At 37.0% G+C, this 27,781-nt stretch overlaps 1 protein-coding gene across 3 annotated transcripts in view; it reads right to left on the bottom strand.

Moving 5' to 3' along the window:
- Positions 1–27,781, bottom strand: part of LOC110029082 (protease Do-like 2, chloroplastic) — a 115,718-nt gene that overhangs the window by 40,307 nt on the left and 47,630 nt on the right. For all 3 annotated transcript variants that reach the window (XM_020731205.1, XM_020731206.1, XM_020731207.1), the window contains 3 exons: positions 22,567–22,644; positions 9,896–9,962; positions 9,687–9,745 (listed from right to left, as the gene is read on the bottom strand). In XM_020731205.1, coding sequence (XP_020586864.1) covers positions 9,687–9,745; positions 9,896–9,962; positions 22,567–22,644 — 204 coding nt within the window. The remainder of the gene's footprint in view (positions 1–9,686; positions 9,746–9,895; positions 9,963–22,566; positions 22,645–27,781) is intronic.

Genomic DNA, 27,781 nt, shown 5'->3' with positions numbered 1-27,781 from the left:
CGACGATAAAAATAAATTATTTTATTATTATTAATGATATTAAGATCATTAAGGTCTATCATATTTTCAGAAGCTTCATTGAAAAGTTTATCAAAATAGTTCATTCACCTATGTTGAATATCTTTTCTAAGAAACATTTTTTTTTTTTTATCTTTAATACATTTTACTTGAGTTAAATGTTTACTTTTTGTCTTTGTTTGACTAGTTTATACATATATTATTCACCCGTTTTAATATCTAATATATTATAACGATTATAAAAACAGAATTTTTAGCGGCACAAATTGCTCTCTTAGGTCCTGATTTGGGTCAGCTTTTTTGGCACAGTGCATCTTGAAAAAGAGGTTTCATCCATTTGGAAATAGCGGTGTTGTGGCGCAGTGTTGTGACTTTCCTAAATAATCTATGTTAAAACATAGCGGCGGATTTGGCCCTGCGACACGAATTTCTTCCCTTACATATTACTCTAGCATCTCTCGCATTTCTTCTGTCTCTCTCAACCCCGTGGCTCCGTCTCTCACGTTTCTTCTGCCCTAACTATAACGATCGCTCTCGCAAAGTTCTTACCCTGCTGCCTAAGCATATCTCTCGCGCCTCCCTTGCACCTCTCAAGCGTCTCTCTTCAGTGGCAACATGCCTTTTTCTCCTCTCTTTTCCCTCGATCTCTAGTTATTGTGCATTGGATGAAATTTCTGTGCTCATTTTCAATGGAATGACTTTCTCATTTGGGTAAGTAGAGTTTTGTGAGAATTTTGTGGAATCGATCCCGAGCTTTCTCATTTTGTGGATTTCTCATTTTCATCTCTAGTTATTGTGAGAATTTTGTGGATATTATGAGCTCTGCAATTTGAAGGGTTCTGTAAAATAGTATTTTTGGTGCCCTACATATAGATAGCATTGTTTCAGGTGCCATGTATTTCATTGCATTGAAAAATGGATGAAAAAAGTAGCTTGATTTGTAGATAGCACTGTCTCGGCACCCTTTATGTCACTGCCTCATTTGAAAAATATGGATTGGAAATAGCTTTTTCCGGGTGCCCTTTATGTAGATAGCATTGTTTCGGGTGCCCTATACTTAACCAGTGAGAATTTGAAAAATATGGGTTCCCTTTAAGTAATTGCCTCAATGAAAGAGGGTGTTTGATTTGTAAATAGCAATCTTTCGAGTGCCTATATGTAATTGCCTCAAATGAAAAAATATGGGACGAAGTTCTACCATTATCTTTGATGTTTGTGTGAGAATTTGAAAAATGGATGAAACAGGGTGTTGATTTTGGTTGTAGGTTGTGAGGAGGTGGTGTTGTGTTGTGGGAAAAGGTGATGTGGAGTTGGTGGAGTGGTGTGGTGTGCGATTGATGTTGGTGATTGGTAGCGTTGGATGGTTGGTGTGTGGTTTGGAGAAGGTGGTGTGGTGTGGTGTTGGTTATGAGGTAGTGCGATCGTGGTTGGTCTGTGGAGGAGTGTGGTTGGTGTGAGAAGGAGTTGTCTGAGTTGAGGTGTTGGTGTCTGGAGGTGTTGATGAAAGTGTTGGTGTTTATGTAGTGTCTGTATGGTGGTGTGTGGAAGTGGTGGTGTCTGTGTGGAGGTGTTAGAGTATGGTTGTAGAGGTAGAGGTTAGTATATGGTTGTGTTTTTGTGAAGTGTTGGTGTGTGAAGGTGGTGGTATGGTTGATGTGTTGGTGTCTTGATGTTCTGGTGTGTGGAGGTGTTGGTATGGAGGTGTTGGTGTCTGAGTGGTGTCTGTGTGGAGGTGGCGGAGCCTGGTTGTGGGGTGTGTGGTTGGGTTTGTGTGGAGGTGCTAGTGGTGGTAATGTCTTCATGTGGTGGTCTGTAGAAGTGTTGGTGTGGACGTAGTGGTGTCTGCGTGGAGATGGTGGTGTCTGCGTGGAGGTGGTGGTGTCTGCGTGGAGACCAATACAATGGTTAAGACAAAAAAGTTCATGTTAGTAATACATGTTAGTTCATGGAGGTGGTGGTGTCTGCGTGGTAATGTCTAAGTAGTTTTTTCATGTTAGTAATATAATGGTTAAGACAAAAAAGGTCAGTTCATCTGCAATGTGGGATAAAGAGACCAATATAATATTTTGCGACATTTGCCTTTAAGAGGTTGATATGAGAAATAAGTCGACAACTTATTTCAACAAGGAAGGCTGATAAAATATTAATTAGAAAATTCAAGAAAATTACGGGCAGAGAGTATGATATGATACAGTTTAAAAACAAGTGAGATCAGTCAAAAAAGAATTGAAAATTGTAGAAGAAATTGAAGTGAGAATCAACGGGTTTAGGGTGGAATCCTGTAAAACGAACGATTGATACTTCCGAGGAGTGGTAGGCTGAGAGACTAGCGGTGAGCATTTTTGAAATGTCCCTTATTTTTGCCTTAATTTATTTTTAAATTGAACTACATATTATATGAATTTGTAGGTGGTGTCTACTGCATAAAAATTTATATAGTGGAATCAATCCTTAATTGGAGGAGAAGATGGATCGTATGTTTAGATGTGTCATGGCAACGGGCAACATGACATGTGCCCCCGATGACAAAGAGACATTTTTTTAATTAGATTCTTGTGTGAAATTTCTATTTTTTATGGTTTTTCAAGGGGCTTTGAATATTTATTTTGCTTTGAACATGTCACTTTACTTAAGAGTTTTTCATTCCTCGTTATGTTTTCAATTTACTTCTGTAATGTTATTTGTTTGTGTTGGTTATATTCATAATATTATATGATTGTAGTTAATTCATTAATGCTTATATGTTAGTCACTTCAATATCAAAATATATGGATGCAACAAGAGAATGACGCAAAAAGAGAGTTGCAGTCGTCGTATACTTGATGTATGAATAATATAACTCGTATATAAAGCGCTTTCTTTGCATGACATTCTCATATGAGTTAGGGAGTTGTTTGCAGGCCACCAACGAGATTTAACAATATGTTCTGCATGACACGGGTTGTATTCACCTATTTGTTGGAGGAACAACACAGAAATTTTAGACTTCATGACTCATCAAGAACGACTTCTTGAGAAGTGTTCGCAATAACTCTCCATATTTTATCGCAGAATGAATCAATGCAAAAGTTTAAGAAGCAATTTTAACACACCTCTGAAACAATTTGCAAATACTTCTCGGTAGGGTTGAATGCACTTGTCATTTTTTTTGACAAGCCATAAAACCAACAGATCCTACAATCAAACGGACCACCACAGATATTTCACACGATGTGCGGTATATGACATACTATAAGGTAAGCTCTCTTATTTATTACATTCAATTTTCATATGAGTATCGTAATTACGTTAAGCCTTCGTTGTTATTCTAAAACTGTGTTGGAGCAATCAATGAAACACAGGTTGATGCCATGTTCCAAATAATAAGATCGCATTCATCGGTCATTGTGGGTCCCTAACTCAGAATGTCATGGAGGTATAAGACTTCAACATATGCTTCACTTTTGTCATAAACAGTTGGGAGGGTAGTGCACATGACAATCAAATTTTCAAATCTGCAACATAGAATAATAAATACAACTTCCCACATCAACCCACAGATTCGCTTGATACTGAGCTACTCTCCTAAATATTTTTTTCCTTCAACCCTAATCATTCAATCCACATCATGTAAATATTAGTTGGTCGATGTTGGGTATCCGTTGCAGTGAGGGTATCTCAAGCTCTATCCTGATACAAGATACCACATACATGATTTTGAGCGAGCCAGCAATGTCGTGCGGGGCAAGAAAGAAATGTTCAACAAAAGACATTAATCTTTACTTGGTGTTATTGAGAGGACTTTTGGTACTTAAAAGAAGAAATGTGATATATTTCGCAAACTATCATCTTACACATTTCCCAAATAGGTGCAGATTGAGATTGCCATGATGCATCTTCACAATTATATTCGACAGCATCCTTCCCGCAATGACATCGCTTCCGTAGGACGGACAATGATTAAGAACATGTCCCTGCAAAGGCATGTGGTACCGTCTAGGACAGTCTTTGTCATAAGCCAAAAATGATGTTACTGAAACTTATACTAAATACGTGGAAGGTGAAAGCAAGATGACAGAATTGAGAGTAAGAATTACGGATACGATAGTTGGAGGGTGATTAGAGTTTTTATCATATTATTAATTGTAATAGTTGTTGGAAAAATTCATTATTTGTTGTATCAGTATTTTAAACAGTTCATGTTTATTTCTGTTTCTTGTGTATTTGATATTGATTGTTTTGATTTTTTACACAATTTAGAAGTGTTTTTCTCCTTTTGCATTATTTTGATAGATTTTGAAGGTCTATGACGAGACTTTTGACCTTAGGTGTTCTTTTGAATGGTCTATTTGTCGTTATTATTTGGTGTCACATGTGAAATCCTAATAAAAACAGCTAAGTTCATCTCTTTTTTTCGGTGTTACAGTTTTTGAGGTTTTATCTGGATTTTTTTTTTTTGTGATAAGCATGTGTGGCACACAGAAGTTTGGTATTATATGGGTTAAAGGTAACCAAAAACCCTTTTTATAAGGTCTGATATCTTTTATAGTGACAGATTCGTTGGTTTATATATTAAGTTCTCTAAGGCCTCGCAGCTGCATAAAACTATAATTAACTATTTTTGTTATCAATTTTTACTTGTGTTAGGTTTAATGGGATATTTTTAAGGGATTCAAGAAAAAATGAGATCGAAGATTTATGATACCTCCCAAGGATTGCACTGCTACTATGGACTTCAAAGTTTTCTGCTAACTTCACATCAACCACATAGTTAGAAAAGACAGTTTTAGAGGTGCCCACAGAGAATCACGGAGTATTGTGTTTATTTTCGGTGGTCGAATAGACTAAAAGATTCCACGATTGAGAGTAATTGGATATGAAGAGTATCCCTGAAGAGCAGAGCGGTTAGCTCGTGACATGTTAGGTGCATTTTAAAAATAATATAATCATATTATTAATTGTTGTTTTAATAGTTTTTTTTCTTAATTTTAGTAATTATGTTACTCACTGTTAAGTGAAGTGTCTATCTTTATTTTATAATATTCTGCACTGAAGTTTTGCTTTCAAAATATAAAATGTATTGGTATGAAAAGTTTTGTTGCAAACAACATTACTATACAGGGGCAGAATGGTCACTTGTTCAGAAATAACTGCAACAAAGTTATTTTCAAACTGCAAAAAACAAAAAAACCAGCTTATCTACAACAACTTCTGTTCAGCAACTTCATGTAGTAGCTGTTGCGCAACAGCCTACTATTAAGTTTCAGCTGCCACAAAGGGGCCAATAGACTCCCTACGAGTCACCCTATATTCTTCTCAATTCTGTAAACTTTTACATTTAAATTAATTTTTATAACACAACTTATATTTTATTTTTTCTTGTTCAAACAACTAATTTTTATAACAAAACTAATTTATATAGCACCCTCATATGAGACTTGTCATCAAATCTTCTTCTAAAAATACTTGTCTTTTGTTCACACTCGCCAACTAAACCACACAAAACTTAACTCAAAATCCATTAAATGTATCTTTCTTAAGCCTGTTGTTATTCCCCTAATACAAAAAATATATTATAATTCCATGAATGTAATCTTCGATAAAAACCCACTGTACTGCCTCAAATATGATATTTAAAGGAAGAGTCTGGGTTAATATCAGACTCTGGACACTACTCTGGATTGCTCATACTAATCAAGCGTCATCCCAACCTATTCTATTTCACTACACTACTTCGGGATACTCATATTGATCTAGAGTCATCACAATCTATTCTCCTTCCTTCTACCATCATGTCTCCCAAGTTCTACCAGGTAAGATCATTCAATCTGAGATTGACAACAATGAACTTCGTGTGTATGCTAGGAGAAAGAAATTTGTCAAGCAGAATAAAGATCATATGCAACCACAATATTGTTCAGAACCAAATTTGGATTGACACATCTCAAAAATTACAAGAGAGGTTGAATCCAACAAAGAAAATAAGGAAAGTTGTAAAAATTATCATATCAAAGATTATGTTGCCTATGGAAAGAAATCAACTTACAAAGCTTTTGTATCTAATCTTGATAGAGTTCAGATTGCCAAGTCTATTCATGAAGCACTTCAAATTCCAAAATGAAAAAATTGTTGAAGAGGAAATCCAAACACTTGATCTAAATGTCACATAATCTATAAAAAGTTTTCTCTAGATAAAAGATCCACCGGGTAAAAACGAGTGTTCAATATCAAGCATAAAGCAAATGGGAGCATTAAGAGGTTCAAGGCTATATTGGTAATCGGTTCTTCTAACAATGGTTGTGAACAAAGAATGAGAAATACATCAACTTGATATCATGAATGTGTTTTTGAATGGAAACCTTGAATAAGTGAATATGGAAATATCACCAGGACTAGAAAATGACTCAAATAAATATCTGATTTGTAAATTAAGAAAGTCACTTTATGGTCTCAAACAATCTCCAAGAGCTTGGTCTGACAAGTTTGCCAAGACTATGAAATCTAATAAATAACTCTAATGTCAAGCGAATTATATATATATATTATAAAACATACATAGAGAGGTAAGATGGGTATACTTATAATCTATGTAGATCAGGTGATGATGAAAAGGAGATTGGGAATATTAAGGAGGTCCTTGCCACTAAATTTTAAATTAAGAATCTATGAGTGATGAGATACTTTCTGAACAAATAAGTAGTAAAGTCTAAGATGGGTATTGTGAAATCCCAAAGAAAGTACATCCAAGACCTACAAAAAGAAACAAGATTGTTGAGATGTAAACCTGTTGAGACTCTATGGATTTCAATAATAAATTACATTGATGGGGAGAAATGACACTAGTGAAAAAAAAAAGTAGATACTAATATATATATTGGTGCGTAAACTTATCTATCTGTCACATACTAGATCTATTATCACTTACTCTGTCGGCATTGTAAGTCTAAAAATGAATAGTCTGAATGAAAAATATTTAGAGATGATTTATAGAATACTGAGATTTCTTAAGAAGACCCTTGACTGTTTAAGAAATCAAACAAAAGGGATGTAGGGTTTTACATCGAAGCTAGTGGTCGGAAAAGTCAAGGACATAAGGTTCATTTCTAGGTATTGCTCTTATGTCTAGGGAAATCTCGTCGCCTTTAAGAGCAAGAAGCAAACAGTGGTTTCTAGAAGTAGTGAAGAATCTACGTACCGGGCACTTTCTTTGGGAATTTAAGAAGGATGTGCATCGAAAAGTTACTATGTGAGTTGGGATACCCTGCGGTCAATCCCATAAAGATGTTTGGTGATATCAAAGCCGCTAATAATATCGCAAAGAATTAAGTGCATCATGACAGGACTAAGCACATTGAGATTGATTGGCATTTTATCTTTGAAAAGGTTAATGGAGTCAGTATTCACTTAATCTACAGTCTGACCCATCTTCAAGTTGTTCATGTTTTCATTAAACCTTTATCTCTAAGTAGCTTCATTGATTTAAGTATCAAGTTGCATATTCACAACAGTTATGACCCAACTAGAGGGGATGTGTGGAATTCTAGTTACTATTTTAGGGTTATTATGCCATATTCTTTTCTTTCTTGAGTTATTTTATCTTAGGTAAGTTGTAATTGTTGCAATTTTGTCCTAGTCGTTCCTTATTTAAGGAAAAGAGTTGCAATTTGAGTATTGAATAACTAAGAAAATACGATTTCTCCACTTTCCTTTAGTTATATTATGCGTGTTCGGTTAAAGGAATTATGACATAAGTAGTAGAAATGTTGAAAACATTGAAATGAGTACCCTTTAGTTATATTATGTGTTCAATTAAAGGAATTATGACCTAAATAGTAGAAATGTTGAAAACACTAAAATGAGTACCCTTAATTTTAATCTACGATAATATATGCTACTTCTAAACAAATTACATTGGTAGCTTTTGATACATTTTAAATTCAATTACACAATTTTGTTCAAAATTTTATACTCTTTTATATATTCTTTATATTGTTGTGAACACTAGTTACTATTACACATTATTTAAATGTTCAATTGAACGAGATGAACATTAGAATAATATGAGTTATATAGATTATTTGTATGTGCATGTTGAAAATGATGAAATTCATATTCTCATATAATTAACTAGGGACCCTAAGAAACATGTGCATATATATTAAAAAATAAATATTGATATCAAATTATTTTAATTGACACAACTTAGACAGTGCTCGGATGTATATAATAAAACTATATACTACAATATAATTAAATGTTATGGACCTTATTAAATGATCATATTTGATTAACAAACATTTTTTATCGTATAATGATTTACTTTTACCAATGAACATACATATTACATTCTCATTTGTTATATTAATATAATTTAGAATTAAATGTATTCACTAGTCGTTAATAGCTCACCATTATTTTAATTTAACATTTGTCAATTTTAAGCTTCTGATGAGAAGATGAGCACTACAGAAAAAAATGTGTATAGAACGTAGGGAACATAAAAATAAATTTATAAATGTTTTATTTTTTTATGTAGTGGCTATTTTAATTATTTTTTGATGACTATATATTATTGATAGAAAATAATAATATATACTTTTCTTTATTTTGCATCCTGCTGTCCCACATTGAAATTTGAAAATTCTAAGCCCCTGAGCCTGGTTGGGAAAAATAGCTTGTTAGAATAAGACTTTACTTACTGAAACAAAACCTGAGACCAGACATTGGTCTTTTAAAAACAAATCGAAATTGATGCATGCAAACATGATCAGAGAAGTTAAGTGTCATGAGTGGAAATCTCTGGTTCATCGAAATATCCACATTTAGCATAAACATGAAAATAGGGAAATTGCGTATTTCAAGTGAGAAATGCACGGATACTTGTAATGATAATTTTAGCAATTTATTAATGAAATTGGCAAAATTGCCCATACACTGGCCAAAACTTAATAATTTAAAAACCTAACATCCAGCCCCAAAAAACAAACCATCGATAATTAAGAATTTAAAGAAATTGAAAAATGATAAATGAAATTTTAATGTGCTCTACAAGGTTTGGACGGCCGTACTGCTTGTAGATATAGTTGGTTTTAGTTTAATAAATAGCTAACTTTTAGGTGCAACCAAAAACTCTGGACCATCTACCGCCAGGGCCAATGTTGAGCATAACAAAATCTTTCTAGCATATATGTCTTATAGGGTAGTCATTCTCCAGGCACTCAAGAATTCTAGAAATAATAAAGTTGGCTGATGCACTTCATAAATAATGGTCAAACAACTAGGCTACCATCTAATTAAATATGCCATTTCTTTACTTAGAAGGTTCGCCCAAATGTTCATCCCAAAATAAGTGTAAGAAAAAAGGGGCATTTACTTACATAGCACACAATTCTGATGTTTTTACATATCACACCAAAGATATCATATTTACACACATAAAACTCAATTATTTAATATTACATCAAAAATAGCACAATTAAAACTTTTTAAAAGTCAAATTCACCTTTCATGCATAGGTTTAAAGCACCAAAGTGCTAAATAAGTAAATATAGAAGTGTAGGTGCAAGATATGTAAATAAATAACAATTGTGTGCGGAGTATATAAATTCGAAACACCCCCCCATAAATTCGAAACACCCCCAGAAATAACAATTTATCGGCTATCCAAGGCTAGTAGATAAAAAATCTACCTGAAAGGCAACTCCAATACATTCTCCCTGATCATTAAAGGCAGGACCACCGCTGTTTCCTGAAACAAGAGGTGCATTGCACTGGATGTGTTGCATTATGCAGATGTTGGATAGAATGTAAAAGATTTAGAAACTGTAAGAGCTGTGGCATTCAAACAGCCCAAGATTTAGTGAAAAATTATAACCTATAATTTAGGAAGTAAACTGACCCGGATTAATAGCAGCATCAATTTGAATGCCAAGCAAATCAGATGCACCATGGGCATATGATGTAACCTGGTATTCAAACAAAACCATAACAGTCATAGATAGAATCTTCTCTTACTGCAATCATTAATCTGGAATATCATGTCATGAAATCTAAAAGCCATTTCTAAAACCAGACCGAATACAGGCACGTAAAATGAAACTTATAAACAAACCATAAGATTGAACACATGCACGCAACTCCAAAATTACATGATAAAACGTCACAATAACACACCAAATGTTCAGAATAATTGAAGGTTCGCCCCAAGTATTATTAATGGAAATGAATAAAGCCAACTCCAAATGTTAAGAATAAGACTAATGAAAATGATAGCCACCATCATCATCATCAATAACATCATCCCCACTAATTAGGGTTTAGTAAATGAATCCACCCACCCAAATTTGAGCACAGATGTGAAACAGTTTTTTTTCCTGAAAAAAATTTAGCGGCGACGCGATTTCGTGGCGACGCGAAGATGTTAGCGGGCAACCCCTGGTGAGATCTTTCTGGTTTTTTGTTTTAGGTTTTCCCCTTGCTCTCGGTTTTCTTCTCTCGTCTTCTTCCTCACACTACGGTCATGGATAAAACTTACGCTAGGGTCACTGCGGGTATTTCTTCTTCTGGGTCTCCAAAGTTTGCCTTCCCTTCTTCTCTTCCCTTCTTCTTACCATGATTCGCTTGCTATTGGGGGTGATAGTAGTTTCATTAAACCTCAAGGTCGTAAGGGCGGTAAAAACGTGTTTTTTCTCTCCGATTCTGAAAAACTCTATCCTCGCCACTGCTTGTTCTTTTCATTTGATTGGTAAATTCCTCTATGGTCTGCCGAAATATGATTTTCTGTTGAAGAATTTTGAGTTGTTAAAATTTTCGGCAGGTTGGAAGATCGGGGCCTTGGATAGCCGACATATTTTGATACAACTTTCCAATGAAGACGATTATGCAAAGCTTTTCGCCCGTAGAACTGTTCACTTTGGTGATGTTTGGATGAAGGTCCTCAAATGGACAACTGACTTTGACCCCAAAACCGAGCTCCTTGTTATCCCTATCTGGCTTAAACTCCCTGGTCTGAAAGCGCATTTGTTTAATCACGAAATTTTATTTTCAATTGTTGTCATGTACGGGAAACCTCTAATGCTTAATGCTCATACCTTCAATCTCACAAGGCCCTCGGTTGCTAGAATATTAATTGAGAGAGATATCACCTTACCTCCACCGGAAGATATTTGGATAGACTCTCCTCATACGGGTTACTGACAATCGGTTTTGCTTGAAAAACATCCATATTACTGTAGGCACTGTAGCATGTTTGGTCATGACTCTAAGCATTGTTTCCATTTATATCCTGAATTAAGGAAATTTCCTACCCATCGACTGCCCCCTAGAGAACACAAATTTGCTCTCCCTACACTCTCACAACCATCCATGCAGACCGTTGATGCTGTGGTGGTTTCGGTTGACCCTCTTGCTGAGGATGTTGCGGTGGAGTTGTGGCGGTTGGAGGTTCAAATGATTTGTCTGTTCCTTCCTTAGCAATTAACAGAATCCCAACTCCTGGTATGGGGGATGCTGAGGTGGCTCAAGGGCCTTTACCCGAGGATGTTACAGTTACTGAGTTGGTTGAACCCCCTATCTTCACTGCCCTTCAAATCGAACCTTCCATTCACCTACCTGATGCCGAACCCGCCCAACATTCCTCTTCCAATCCCTCCACTCACATTATCTCTTCACAGCAGGATCCATCAGCAATTGATGTCTCTGTCCTTGAATCTGAATGGAAAACTTAGAGATACAGTAGAAAACGAGGGAGAAGGAAATCTGAACTAACGAAATTACCATAATCAAATACCACTGATGTCACTTATCTCTCAGAAGGTGAGCACCGGCACCTACCCTCTAGGATTGCTAGAGGGGAGGGTGTCATGGGCCATAATGCTCAATGTTTTGGTGTGGAACATTAGAAGAGTGGCGGACCCTCACTCCTTTAATCGTTTAAAGCATTTATGTAGAGTCCATAAACTTGGCATTCCTTGGCTTTTTTGGAAGAAGGATATCACTGTTAATATCATTGATGACAATGTGCAATATGTTCTCATTCAATATCAATTTGAACTGTTTTCAGGTTGGGCTACGTTTATCTATGCTAGCTCTCACTTAAGGGATAAATTCCTCCTTTGGCAACAACTTACTCATATGGGGGCCAAAATAAATGATAATTGGTTCGTTGGAGGCAATCTAAATATGATTATGTCGCCTACAGAGAGATAGGGTGGTGTTAAGGTTGACAGCTAAGGTTGACTGTTAAGGTTGACACAAATCTTATTAATCGTTTCTGTGATCATATTGAGGAAGCTAGCCTTTATGACTTAGGTTTCTCTGGTCCTCCTTACACTTGGCGGAGATGTTTCATGTTACAATATTTGGATAGATTCTTGAGAAACTCTCAGTTTTTGAGTTACTATAATATTATTCAAGTCAAACAATTGAATCATGCTGCTTCGAATCATAATCTGATCCTGCTTACTTTAGCTTTTCATTCCAAGCCTCCTCGTTATCATTTTAAATTTATTAAAATTTGGGTGGGCTACTCTTTGGGCTACTCACACCACTTTCATTGACTTGATTAAACAGGTTTGGATCTTTAATGGAAGTGGGAATCCATGGCTTACGTTGTGGAACCTGCATAAAAATGCGGTTCTTCATTTAAAAAGATGGAACATTTACATTTTTGGTAATGTTCACTCTAGGGCGCTAAAGGCCCAACAAGAGGTGGATGATTTAGAGGCTCAGGAGATTGCTACTCCTACTCCTGATCTTGGGTCAAAACTCATGGATGCTCACCACACTCTTTTAGAGAAAATCTCTATTGAGAAAGATTTTCTCAGACAGAAAGCTTGTGATAATCATTTTAAGAATGGTGACAGAAACACCAAATACTTTCATGTCACTATCAAATATCGCCGTAACATAAATATCATCATCAAGATTGTTACCGATGAGGGCTCCACTCTTACTGATGCTGATCAGATTGGATTCAATGCAACTGATTATTTCTCTTCTCTTTATGTTGATACTTCACCTAGCACTGATATTATTTCTGATTATTTTGAGGACCAAAGAGATATGATCTCCAATCTCTCTTTGTCGGACCCCCCTACTGAGTTGGAAATTTTCAATGCCCTTAAAGATATTAGCTCACAGAAGGCTCCTAGCCCTGATGGTTTCACCTCCACTTTTTATATTTCTTGTTGGGACATTGTTAAGAAGGAAGTAGTACTGGCTATTCAAAGTTTTTTTCCAAGGAGTTGACCCTACAAAGTATTTCTCTGCTGCCCTGATTGTTCTCATTCCTAAGTCTACCGCTAAATCTCACTGGAAGGATTTTAGGCTCATATCATTAACCTCGGTCATATCCAAAATCATTTATAAAGTGATTGTGGCTCGCCTCCAACCTCATCTTTCTTCTCTTATTTATCCTCAACAATCGGCCTTTATTAAAGATCGTGATATTTCTGATAATATTTTGTTGGCACAGGAAATATTACATGATCTTGATAAAAATTGCAGGGGTGGCAATCTGGTGATCAAACTTGATCTCAAAGAAGCCTTTGATACCTTAAATTGGGATTTCATCGTCAATGTTCTCAAAACTAGAGGTTTTAATACAAGTTTTTGCTCCTTGATTAAAAGATGACTCGCCAACAATTATTATTTTGTCTTGGACAATGGAAACTCTTATGGTTTCTTCACTGCTTCTCGGGGCATCAAATAGGGAGATCATCTTTCTCCTATTATTTTCATTTTAGTTTTTGATTATTTCACTAGGATGTTTAACAGTTTCCAACTCTCACATCCACAAGTTCAGTATTCCAACAAAGCTAAAATGATGGTCTCTCACTTTGTTTATGCAGATGATGTTATTATTTTTACTAACGTTTCTAAGCTTGCCATAAAACAAGTGATGAGGCTTTTACAGGATTTCCAAAGTTGCTCCAGTCTTCGTTTCAATAGTGACATGCTCCAGTCTTCGTTTCAATAGTGACAAATGTCAATTGTTTTTTGACAAACAGGTTAAGCAGCATATTATTCAATGGGGTGTTATGTTTACAGATTTTCAGAATGTCTCTCTTCCCCTTAAAAATCTTGGGGTGAATCTGATAAGGGGGAGAAGGAAGCAGGTGTATATGGACGATGTGATTGATAAAATCAAACGTAAAGTGCATGATTGGAGAAATATTTTCCTTTCCACTGGGGGCAGGATCTTTTTACTTACTAGTGTTCTCCAGAGCATTCCTTTATATGCTTTGCAAGTGTTCAATCTCAAGAAAAGTCTTATTTGTGCTATGGAGAAGCACTTTAATAAATTTCTTTGGGTGGGGAATGGTGCAAAGAAAATCTGGAGTACTTGGCATAAAGTTTGTAAACCTAAAGAGGCCGGTGGTCTCGATTTTAAAGCACTAAAGCATATTGTGGAAGTGAACCTTTGTAAGCTTTGGTTCAAATTTAGATTGGGTTCCTCTCTTTGGGCCATGTTTATGAGGCTAAAATATTATGCTAATATTCATCCTTCTTTGGTCTCTTGGAAGGTTGGAGATTCTCGTATTTGGAAAGCTGTGGTGAATGCTAGAGATACAGCAAATGGTTTCATTTTTTGGGATATTGGAGAGGGAAACATTTCCTTCTGAAATGAAAATTGGGGATGTTCCCACAATTATGGCTTACTCACTCCCCTCATTCTAACTCTTTATTGGTCTCTGATTTCTTTGATAATGAAGGTTGGGGTTTTTCTAAATTATGTTCTACGGTTGGGGAACAAAATGCAAAGCATATACTCACAATCCTCATCACTCCTACTCATAGAGATCTCCCCATGTGGAAAAGAAGCAATTCTCTCTCGATTTGCAAGCTCATTCATGGCACTCTACACTCACATCATGACTGGATATGGGGGAAATGGATTTGGCATAAATATTTATCTCCTTCCATATTTTTTTTTCTTTAGCGTTATCTTATGTCGTTAATCCCATTGGATGACATTCTTAAGCTCAAGGGCTTGAAATTAGCCTCTAGATGCCCTATGTGTAGAATGAAGGAGGAGGATACAACACACATTTTCTTTGAGTATGCTTTCTCTTTAGAGGTCTGGGATATGATTGGCGCTCATTTTAATTTCTCTTGGACACATAAAGGATTTTTAACTAGTAATCTATGGAATGGAAGGATTTTGATGCCTATAAGGGGAGGTTTCCCCTTCCTTTATTGGTTTTGTGGTTCCTTTGGAACTCCAGAAAGAGTTTTAAATATCACAACTCTCCCCCCCTCTATCCCCCCCCCCTCTATTACTATGGTTGCTGCATATGTGATTGTCTATTATAATAAAGCTTTAAGAGCTAGCTCCTCTGTGGTTAAAACCACTAAGGTCCCTCGGCTTATTTTGTGGTCTCCCCGCATACTAATTATGTGAAATTAAAAATTGATGTCGGTTGGCATGCTAACTATGTTGCGGTTGGGGGTTTATTTAGAAATTTTGAGGGTAAATGTCTTATCTTTTTCGCTTCCCCAGTTATTGCAGAAACTTCTTTGGGTGTTGAATGTTGGGGAGTTTTTTTGGCTTTAGTGGTGGCCAACAACTTCAATTTTCGTAAGCTAGAGGTGGAGATGGATTCAAAAATGTTTTATGATATTTTCGTTGGTACTACTTCTCCTCTTTGGGATTTAATTAATATTTTTAAAAGAATAATGGCTCTTATAGCTGGAAAACATCTTCAGGTTAAATGAAAGTTTATTCATAGAGAGGGCAACTCCCCTGCAGATTGACTTACCAAAAATGCATGAGAGACTTGTCACGTTGGCACACATCCCACTGCCCCTCTTCGGAGACTTATCATTGGAGATACCTTAAATCTCCCCTACATTCGGTTCTAAGATTTTATGTGTTTTGGCCATCAACTGTTTGGTTAGGCTGGACTTTGCTGAATTTTCTCTTTTGGTTTACCTCTTTTTGTTTGGTTTGGCTGGTTTTGTCATGAATTACAGGAGGATCTCATTTTTTTAAGACAGGCTGGGAAGGAGTGCTTGCTTTTGGACGCGGCACAGAGGACACCTCCATTACATGACTTTTTCTCTTTTGTTTTCTTTCAAATTCTTCCAAGATATACAAGCACACAGGATTAACATTTTTATTTTAGTTTCTTTTTTCTGGTTTTCTGGGTATACCTGTATTTCTATTTTTTGCGTGAGTTGTATTCAGGGAAGAGGGACTCCTAGGGGTGAGTCAAATGTATTTTTTGTGTTTTCTAGATGGGGACCCTCTACCCCCTAACCTTGTACTTTCTTTTTAAATATTAACGTGTCGGTAGTCAGCGCTGCTCTTTCCCCAATATATATATATATATATATTTATTTATTTATAAAAGCCCAAGGGCTAATATATTAAAAAGGAAACGTACAGATAGGTTGTATGAGATGGCCTAAAAGAATGTCAAACTCACACAATACAACACACATAAAAATCCAAAGAAGTAAAGATACATAAAGATAAAAAAAATAAAAAATCCACCAAAAGGCGCAAAGGTGCTAGGGACGTCCCATTTTAGTTCTTCATCTGCCTCTAGTTCGCGGAAGGGAGCCAACTAACAAATTGGTAAGGTGTGTACCATTATCCGAAGTAACCAAAGTATCATCCATTAGATTTCTGAGATCAAGTATGTCTTCATTCTTATTCTTCCTCCTGGATGTGTAGATCTGTCATTCCTCATCCGAAGATTGACTCAATTGATCAATAAATTGGTCCAAAGGTGGCCGGACAGGTGTAGGACGTTGCACATCTTGATCTCCCTGAGTCTGAGTAGCATTGACATATTTCTGGACCTGATGAGGCGGTAGTGAAGCAGCAGAGGTATTTTCACCTATAATATCAGTGATAGGTTCTAGGGCAGACGAAGTCTGAAGAATCTCCCTCGACTCCATGATAGGAGGTTCCGAAGACGGGGGAGCTACAACAATGTCTGGAGATTGAATGATTGATATATTGCCTGTGGGAATAGTAATGTTTTCAGGTGTATCCTTTTAATGATCGATAGTGTCAATAACTTGGAGCTGATCAGGAGGAATTTGAATCACTGCCTCTATCGAAGCACTTTGTTTTTTTGGTCTGAGGTGGGGAAGTGGGTGATGGCATTGAGAACTGGAGTGGCCAAATATACGACAATTCGAGCAATATGAAGAAAAATGTTCAATTTCTACCTTCTGCCAATATCCATGATGTTGTGTGTCCAACCATATTTCCTCAGAAACGGAAGCAATAATGTCTCTTTCAACAAGTACTCTGGCTTCAGATGAACAGGAAAGATTAAAAGTAGGAATATCTGTCTTGAGTGGCTTATCATAAGCTGAAGCAATAGAATACAATATTTTTTGAGAAAAATAATGAAATTTCATACCAGGAAGGAGAATCCAAACCTGAATGATTTGTGGTTCCGTCTGTGGATCAAAATCCACATATCATTTCAGAATCTTCATTGCTCTGTTATCAATCCAGATTATCTTTCTAGCAAATAAGCGTGTGTAATCTTCTTCATTATTAATTTGAATAAGAATGTGTCTACCATCTAATAGTCCAATTTGTCACTCCCTAATAAGATGCAAAAGTTCAAATTCCTTGCGAATAAGCTCTATTTTTGGATGACCATATAGAAATTTTCCAACCAAATTCGGACGACAGAAGGAAGCAAGTTGTATACATTCAGTTTCTGTAAAAAGAATGTTAATTTGAATAAGAATGTGTCTACCATCTAATAGTCCAATTTGTCACTCCCTAATAAGATGCAAAAGTTCAAATTCCTTGCAAATAAGCTCTATTTTTGATTTGGAATAATCATATAGAAATTTCTCAACCAAATTCAGATGACAGGAGAAAGCAAGTTGACTACTTTCAGCTTCTGTAAAAAAGATGGCAGGCTTCCAATTCTTCCTACCAGGTTTTTTGATGTCTTCCTCCCACTCAAACGAAGAAGGAAAAGAGCACGATTTAGGTGTACTTGAGGCGTGGACACCCGTGAGGGCAGCTGCATATGATCTGTTTGAAGTCATCCTCAAAATAAAGTGTGGCTTTAAGAAGAAAACACGGAAAAGTGGCGTCAACAGAAGAAGCTGAAAAGGAGAACACGAGTCGCACTGCAGAAGAGCCGCAGATCAGAGACGGGAAGCGTAGACCGATGAAGCTGAAAAAGGAGAAACACCGGGAGTTGCACTGCAGAGAGCCGTAGAGAGCCAAGATGGGAAGGAGTCGCAAAAGCTGTTCGCGAGACGGGAAGGAGCGGGAGCCGCAGAACTCGCGAGACATGGAGCGGGAGCCGCAAAAACTCACGAGCGACCACAGAGCTGAAAACTCTCGCGAGACAGGAAGGACGCGTCGCAGATCGCGAGACGCAGGGACAGGCGCGAAACCCTAAGGTGTCGACGTCGGAGAAGAGGCAACGTAACAATTGGTAGGGTTCGCCATCAGGCGAAACCCTAGCAGAGGCGAGCGGGAAGGAAGGCGAAGCCATTATATATAAAATGCCCGCATACATCTATATGTGTGTATGTATATTTTCTTTAAGTTTCTCATGAATTTTTATGTATTTTCTTTTTTTGAATCATTTTCATGTAGTGGTTATCGTGTGAGCAGGGTGTCATGTTTGGGCCCCTCACATAATCTATATGTATCCTAGTTTCTTTTTAATATATTAGCCACTGGGCTTTCTAAAAAAAAAAAAAAATGTATATATATAACATTCACACATATTTACATGGGCAAAAGACTTACTGAACATGTAGGAAATCTCTGTTTATATCAATAAAGTATCTCATATTCACCTTCACTACCAAACTTACAAAGAAGCTAGACTTGTACAAATCAACTGTACTCGTCATTCAAGCATACGAGATAGCCTCACAAAGAAATGGCCAGGACAGTGAGACATTTTGATACTATCATAACTGCTCAAGATGGAAAAATTACTCCAAGTTTATTCCAGAATAAAGCAATGAAACTTATTTTAGCAAAGCTACCATCTAGTAAGGAGGTATCATCACTATTCACAATTCATATTTTTCTCAAGCTGCTTGGATGATAGAAATTTGAGAGAAAGGAAATGAAACAAATGGTTGAAAACCTCAAGACAATTTGTAGATTCAAAATCAATCCATAATTTGTTAGGACTAAACTTCATTTCATCCACAACCTTCAACCCAAGGAAAGCCTGAATGTTGATGTTTGGCCCAAATATATAATCTTATTTCAATTAGAATCCCCCGATCAAGACATCATATACATGCATTCAATTTTCCAATCAATTGAAGCAAGATCACTATTATAAAAGTATTTGCTTACATGAAAGGATGAGTAAGTACCAACCACTCAAATAAAAGGTCAATTTCCGCATTAAATAATCTAATGTCTAAAAATATAATTATCAGGATTACATTTGTTTCTCTATAGCACAAAATATCAATTTTTATGAAAAATACTGCTTGATTAATAGTTTACTCAAACATATTATTTTTTCTAAATAATGAATGATCCATGTAATGCTTCCTTCATAAAGATTTGTTGTCATCTTTTAAGGAGAAAAAAACACCTCTACTCTATCAAAGCTATATGAGTTTTTGTGCAATTGCGTTTTCCAAGGTTGTGAAATTGTGGAGATGGTGCATGCATGCAAAATAGCGCTTTAGCTGGTTTTTGAAAAGCAGCATAGCTAAGAAGCCATTGTGATTGTCTATTTTATACAACTCAAATAAAATTGTGACCCAAATTGATATACCCTTTTACATAATAGTAAGATAAATAATTCCCGAATTTAATGGTTATCAAGTACTCATATTAAAATGAATTTATATACAAGTATCTTCGGCTCCCACACTCAGCTCTGCTAGGGTTTCGACCATGTCGAACCCTAGCAGCTCTTATCGCATACGATCATTTCCTTTCCTCACATTTCTTCTCCGGCGTCGTCTCTCCGTCCTGTGGCTCGCGTCCCCGACATTCAAAGCCGACAGAGTTCGCATTTGTTGTGTCGTCTCTGTTCGATTTCGACGCCGACAGGTTCGCACGTTTCACACGTCTTCTTCGGTTCCTGTCTTCTGCGCGGCTTTTTCCGCGGCATTCTGCGGCTTTGCTCAGACGGCTAGTCATTCCTACCCTCTGACCGATTCTAATTGTTGTGATGGAGCTTCCTTCTTGTTCGGTTGAACCTGGCAAAGCGTCACTTGCCCACGTGGTGGGTAATCCTCAGGTGGAGAAGACAGTTGTCTTCCCCTCAAGTTATAAAAAATATCGTCAAGTTATAAGGAGAATCGTGATGATACAGGTGACTGCCCATTTATTAAGAATGCAAGCATGAAAAGTGGGAAAACAACACTCTTTTTCTCGGAGTTAAAAATTTTAACCCTGACTGACAAATTCAAATTTGCTCTTATTGAAAAATTTCAGTGAGGGCACCCACATATGGAAGTTATCAGGAAAAGTCTTGATGATCTCAAATTAGCAGGAAAGTGAAAAATGGGGCTCATAGATTGGAGACATGTATTGATTCAATTAACCGTAGTTGAAAATTACACTCGGATTTTCTCCAAAAAATATCTTAGCATTGCTGGCAAATCAATGAAATTACTCAAGTGGTCTCCTGATTTTGACCTCTATCATGAATCTAGTACTGTACCAGTATGGTTCAGTCTATCAGGTCTCAGGCTGCACTTTTTTCATCATCAGATTCTTCACTCTATTGGGGTCATACTTGGGGACCCTATGAAGCTAGATCTACCGACTTTCAACCTAATCAGACCTTCTGTGGCCAAAATATTTGTGGAAAGAGATATTACTTTACCTGATGTTATTGAAGTCTGGTTGGACACAACTCATAATGGATATTGGCAACAAATCGTCATGGAGCATAGACTGTTTTATTGTTCTCATTGTAAGATGTTTGGGCATACACTTGATAAATGTCATAATTTTCATCCTAATTTAAAATCTAAAAATCAAGTGAATAAGGATAGATCTAATCTCACTACTCCGGACATATCTGTTCCATCATGAGAGAAAGCTACCACAGATCAGGTTTTGGATATTGCTAAAGATCAGTTATCTAGCATCCCTGCTGAGAAGGTGCAAACCAATCCTCTACCCAACATCGTAGTTTCTGATGAAGAACACCATACTACAGGTACAGATCCGAAAGTGCAAAGTGCTTATATCACTCACCGTTATTAAAGAACTCACTTACATGTCAAGACACACGCGAGTGCTCCTTTGATTCAATCAAAGATCAACTGGTACAACAAGCAGTTATTTCTAATGTTCAACATCCTACACATGTTTGACACATTTTAGACCAATCCACTGATCAGGCGCGCCAATGTTTGGATCAAGCCAATCTTCGGATGAGGAATGGCAGGTCTATTCCAGGAGTAAGAAGAAGACTGGAGGTCGACTCAAGCTTGGGAACTTATTGGATGATACTTTGGTCACTACTGGCAATGGCACTCATCTTACAAATTTATTAGTTGGCTCCTTTCCTAGAACTAGATGCAGAGGCAAAACAAAATTGAGTCGCTCACTAGCTACCTGATACTACGTTTTTTAGGCATTTTTTGTTTTTTTATTTAGGTCTCCTGTAATTTTCTGTATTTTCTTTTTTTTTTTGGAACTATTTGTATGTGGTGACTATCGTGGGGGAAGAGTGTATTGTGGGTCCTTCCACACAATCTATATGTATCCTTATTTCTTTTTAATATATTAGCCTTTGGGCTTTCTCAAAAAAAAAAAAATTTACAAGTATCTATGGCAATTTCATGAATCATAGCCTCACAACCTCACAGTTATATGAATTCATGCATTCAAGCAAAAGTATGTATATGAATGTATCTTTGTATTTTGGTACGTGCAGTGCTGTCTACGTTACCAGGAAAACAACGTATTGTGTTCTTATTGACAGTTAACGTAGATAATGATGGTTAAAAATCTATTGAAAATAACCAGCATGGCAGTTGGGATTAAAAATTAAGCCAAAAATCTTGCTTAAATGGACAAGAGTGCTCACTGAAATACAGCTCCAGAATAAACCTCAATTTGTGAAATGCTTGTGCCGGTTATATTCATTTTGAAACATGAATGGGAAGAGGGAAATTTTATATCAAAGAGCAAATTTTGTTTCTATGAGGTAACTCTGCAACATCAAAATTTTCTTGGACTTCATGATTGTTTCAAACTGATTTCTCAGTTGATTCTTAATTTGCTTAAATTTCACAATTCAACAAAGATTTTAATATATGTCATGCATAATTATAGGAAATGAAGTTTTTAAATGTTGGGTCATTTTCAATTAGTAATTTTAGGCATGTAATCTCAGATTCCACAAGCCTCCAGAATCTGGCATATTAAGATTCATTCTAGACCTCCATAAGATTGTTACATGCAACATTTAGAAAACAGGTACAAATAAATAAAAATATTATATGCTAGATTAGTAACTTAAACAATATGCTGATAATAACTACAAAAAATGTATATAGTTAAATATAAACTAGTAGAAAATCCATCATTAATAAAGCTAGAACTTTATGCCAGCAGAACAAATATGCAACCTCAATGCGCGATACCACCCCCTTTGTTACCGATATAGTATCACCACCAAGTGGGTATCCAACAACGGTCACTGCATCCTGCGAAATAATCGAATGAAACTTTATGAGAGAAGACCTCGCAGTATATCTCAATTACAATGGATACAAGAAAATATCAACTAAAAACTAAGTAAAATATAAGTTTGTGGGATCTAAAAGCCTGTATGCTCTCATTCACTCAATTGGAGTAGAGGAAGTATGAGCATTAGATTTCAAAAAAGTATGTTGAGTGTGAAAATGTACATGAGTACATCGATTGAGTTTAAGATTGCATTATATTAATGATTAACACATTTAGCTGATTGAGTTTAAGATTTCATTATATTAATGATTAACACATTTAGCTGTTAACTCAGATTGCAAGATGAAGAAGAGAGAGATTGAATGGGGAGGCCAAAAAAGCGCAAAGAATGTGAAAGTGGATAAAACAAATGTAGCCAAAGGGAAAGGAATAGAGGAGTGTGCTTTTGCAAGTAAAGACACAGAATGAGAGGATTATTAAATGAACCACAAGAGTTGTGTGCGCTTTATTTTTCCTTTTAATTTTCTTTTTCATTTTTTATAAAAATAATTGAACGGGACGTGAGAGGAGACGCCTTGCAGCACAAGTTCGATACTTTGGGAGGTATGAAAATCTGATGGGATGACTGCATAAAATTTAAATTTTTTATCAATATAAATTGAAATGAATATTAACATTTTATGCAATGTTGTGTTTAAAATGCATCTCAAATTTCATACAACCGACTCATGCATACTCGAATTTTGTGTTGCACTATCATGACACAAACAAGACAATATGGGTGTCTTTCCTTGGTACATTCGACATTCTACACACATCATGCATACTCGAATTCTGTGTTGCACTATCATGACACAAACAAGGCAATATGGGTGTCTTTCCTTGGTACATTCGACATTCTAGACACATTGGTGGAGTCTATTTTAGGAAAAGGGTGATGTTTATCTAATTGCACAACGTCACACCCATAAACCTTCGCTTTTGTCGATTGGCTATTTGGCAATGCATAAATTTTTTTAGGTCTTTTCGTTTTCAAACGTATCAAAAGAATACATTCTATGAAATGACTGATGTTTTGATATGTTTCATTTGTGTGACACATTTACTGCTAGAATGGTGCGACGTATAATATATTGGTTGTCGTTGTGATCATGTTCGATATTATAGATCTCAGTGGTCATCTATGAATGTTCTCAGTGTGAAGCAAATGCTCATTAAACAATTCCAATCACGATTGAGATGTTTAATTAATTTTGTGAAATGTTTGTTTAGTGATCACTATTAATAACAATTTCAATGAGGTCTAATTGTGTAATGTGCATAGGTAAACAGCCATATGCACTTCACCTACATCAAACAACAAAATTGAGGCTGCTTACATGGGAGGAGAGGGAGCTTGAGAGCTCTTAGGCTACACACATCTAACACCGTTCTAGTGCCCCTAGAAGCGTGAAAGGACAAAAAAGGGAAGATATGTTGCAGAACCGATAAGGAAAGTAGGAGGAAGGATATCGACTGAAATCTGGCATGAACGGCAGTTAGAAAGTGACCAAGAAGCAGAAAGCATCAGTTTTCTATTGTCAAACAACGGTTGGCGACAAGTGTAAACACGAAGGAGAAAAGATCAATTGTTGGAATACAAATTCGAGTTGTTCGGCTACTGTCCACAATAAAAAAAGCAGTCGAACGATAAAGCATGGGCAATAAGGAGGATCCAACACCTATTACTGGGCAAGCTACAAACACACCACTTACAAAAAAAAGAGACTACGATACTCAAAGAGCAGAAATCAAAAGAAATGCCTCAAAAATACATAAAACAAGCTAAATCACAAACAGCCAAAATACCATATATAAAAGTTCTCTAATAACCTAATTTGATACCGTAGTACGACTCTTATAATGCGTTTAGGAAGTGGAATCTGTGAGGAGGTGATTGGGGAATAGCAAGGGAAAGAATATATAAGAGGTCAACGGCATTTAGGTGGGGATAGGCATTGTTGATGACTGTTCATGCTGAAAATCAACAGAGAAAGCCACAAAATGGTGAGATAGAGGTGACAAGGAAATTACATAATCTCTTCATGAGAAAGATACAAGCTCGCCACTAGCAAAAGGAAAGGATATAGCACTCCTTAGATCATAAATCAGATAATACAATATCTCAAAAACCGGAAACAAAGCTCTCCAAACTCGGAACAACAAAACATCCACCTTAATAGTCTCCTCACAAAAAATAACCATAATTCGAAATAAAATAGGAAAAAAAGAGAGAAGATTCAGGCAAAAATTGTGGAATCTCGTTGATATCGGAGTTAACTCAAACCACATCGAAACAATGATATTATTGTTGAAATTCAAATGGGCAGTCACAAACAATAAACTGAAATAGAAAAACAACAACACAAACACAAATACCCCACTAGGCTGAGGTTCGAAGGTGGTGGTTGTAGTTCGAGGGGGAAATTGAGAGGTATGGGCGGTTGAGTGGTCGAGTGATAGCTAGAGGTGGGTTGTTCTGCATTTGGATAACAGCAAAAGAGCAGGAAGGGAGGTGGAAAGGTGGCGGCAGCAAGGAGAGTGCGGTTCGTAGGGCTGTTCAGCAGCTGAACAGTAGGTTATTGTGATTGTGAGGAAGTCTGGGAAAGGCGGCTGCAGATTGGTGTGGCCGCAAGGAAAGCTGGGAAGGTGAGGGGAGGGAAAGAAGGTGAGAGAATTGTGGGTTGCATGAAAAACTGCAAATGCTATTTTCCAGTGAAGGCAGCAAATATGGTGAAAGTGAAGGCGAAGGGGAAAGGAAATCCGTGAGGGAAGAGAAATCAAGGATAAATGTCCTTGGAAGATCGAACTATAGTAGGAACACCATTCGAGCCTTGGGACATCACGACGTCAGACGAGTACAGCCAGAACATATTCTCTCCTTCGGATATAGCCCCAAAAGGGAACACTGAAAACCGATGGCTGTTCTGAATAAAAAAACACGCCAAAATTGAAAATCAAAACACCGGAACCAAATACGTAAGCCCTAGGTAATTAGTATTGGGCCCACTTTTGAAAGGAGGCATCAAATCCACATAAGGTAGGTAGGTCAAACCTCAATTCAGTGTTTTGGTTGGTCCCAGGTTGCTAGAAGCCTTTTCCACGTCTGGCCTAGTTTGCGAACTGTAGCAAAGGTCAAGGGGAGCTTCTACGTCAGTCTCCCAGGATTATGGGAGCTTAGACCTCATCTGTCGAAGCTTTTGTTTCTTTATAATAGTCAGGTTGGCTCCTTTAAAGGTGGCGCAAGTGTTGCACTTGAATAGTGTCTTGCTCAGTGCAATAGGTCATTCCCGTAATTATGCAATCAAAAATAGGTCATTCCCCTAGTTGTATAATCTGATTCAATATAATCAAAACCGTGGCACTTTAAACACTTCATGGCTTGGACGAATTTGGGAATGTGAATTAGTTTCATCTGATCTCCACTTTAAACTAGCATCTCCTCATGTAGCGTCAGCTTCGAGGTTCCTCTAGGTACACTATTGCTGCTTGATTTTGAGGCTGAAATTTGCCCGTAAGATGTAGTGGTTGTTTGGCATTGTTACCTCTCCACTTTTGATGCTAGAGCCTGCACATCATGTATATAATATGTTGATAGATAATGGAGTTTCATCTCTCATTTTATCTTGGACTAGATAGCGAGCTTGTCTTCTCCCTTACGCTGGCGTATATGCTTCAAATTTTTCCACCAAAATAACTCTTCTTTAACCTGTTGGCAGCTAATTTCATCACTTTGTCTGGTGGGACGACTTGGTACTTGAACAAAATTTTCACGTTCTGGAGTTGCTCGATAAACTTTTTCGGATTCAAGTGGCTGTCAAAATGTGGCAAATCAACATTTACTTCAAAATTTTGACTTCTTAGATATGTCAGGTTAAATTTTCAGGGTAAAGGTTATCCATCCCTGACATTCATATGGTTGAAAAGATTCACTTCATTTCTTCAATCTAGCAATTCATCATTGTAATTGCGAGTGACCCTTACAGATTGCATCCTCTCGAAGGCAACAAACCTCTATTGTAGTTGAAGGATTTCTCATTGCACCTCCTCCATAGAAGTTTCGCAGGCATCCCTTTGAGGATTTCTCATGAACGACGTAATGGCATTTCCTCCTGTTTTGATCTTCAGCGATTATCTCTTTGGTGGCATGATTAGGTTTGGGGGTGTAGGTAGGGGTGTTGTAAGGTCTAAGGATGGTTTGAGTGGAAAATGAGACAAATTTTTCTGTGTGCGTGGGGGTGGGGGGCGGGAGGTGATAGATTTATGTATGGAGAATGCTAGAAAATCTAAGATATGACTAGGTTTTGGTTATCTCTGATACTAAGACACCAGAATTAACCCAAACTACAACGGAATAATGATAATATTGCTAAAATTCAAATAAGCAGTCACAAACAATCAACTAAACTGGGAAAACGACACAAACATAAATACCCCACTAAGGCGAGACTTGAAGATGGTGTCTACGCTTCAAAGAGGGAAAAAAATGAGAGGTATGGGTGGCCAAGTGGTCGGGTGGCAGTTAGAGGAAGGTTAACCTACGGTTGGATAATAACAGAGGAGCTGAAAGTGAGGTGGGAAGGTGACGGTAGCAAGGGGAGTTAGCGTTGTGGGGTTGTCCAGCGGTTGGACAGCAGGTTAGGTAGCTGTGAGAGAGTCCGGGAAGGGCAGTGGTAGGTGGGGGCGATTGTAAGGGAAGTTAAAAAGGTAAAGGGAGGGGAAAGGAGATGGCAAGGAATTGTGGGCAGTAGAAAAAATAGTAAAGGAGTTGCTCTCCAGTGACGACAGCAAATACGGTGAGGGCAGAAACGAAGGAAAGGTTGTGGGAGAAGGAAAATGGAGGATAAAAGTTTTTATAGGATCGAAATACAGCCAGAGCATCCTTTGAATCTTGGGAAATCGTCACCACTTAGAAGAGTTACAACCGAAGCACCTTCTCGCCTTTAAAAACAGCCCTAGCAAGGAAACGGTAAAAGTCAACGGCTCTCTTGAACAGGAACACGTGTAAGAACTGAAAACCTAAACATAGTAATCAAATATATAAGCCATTGGCAATGAGAATTGGGCCCAATTTTGAAAGGATGAGCCACATCCACGTAAGGTCCGGTGGTCCTC

Source organism: Phalaenopsis equestris, unplaced genomic scaffold (genome assembly GCF_001263595.1).
Source record: "Phalaenopsis equestris unplaced genomic scaffold, ASM126359v1 Scaffold000545, whole genome shotgun sequence".
In the NCBI taxonomy this organism is placed as follows: Eukaryota; Viridiplantae; Streptophyta; class Magnoliopsida; order Asparagales; family Orchidaceae; genus Phalaenopsis; species Phalaenopsis equestris.
This window is presented reverse-complemented; position numbering and strand designations above follow the sequence as displayed.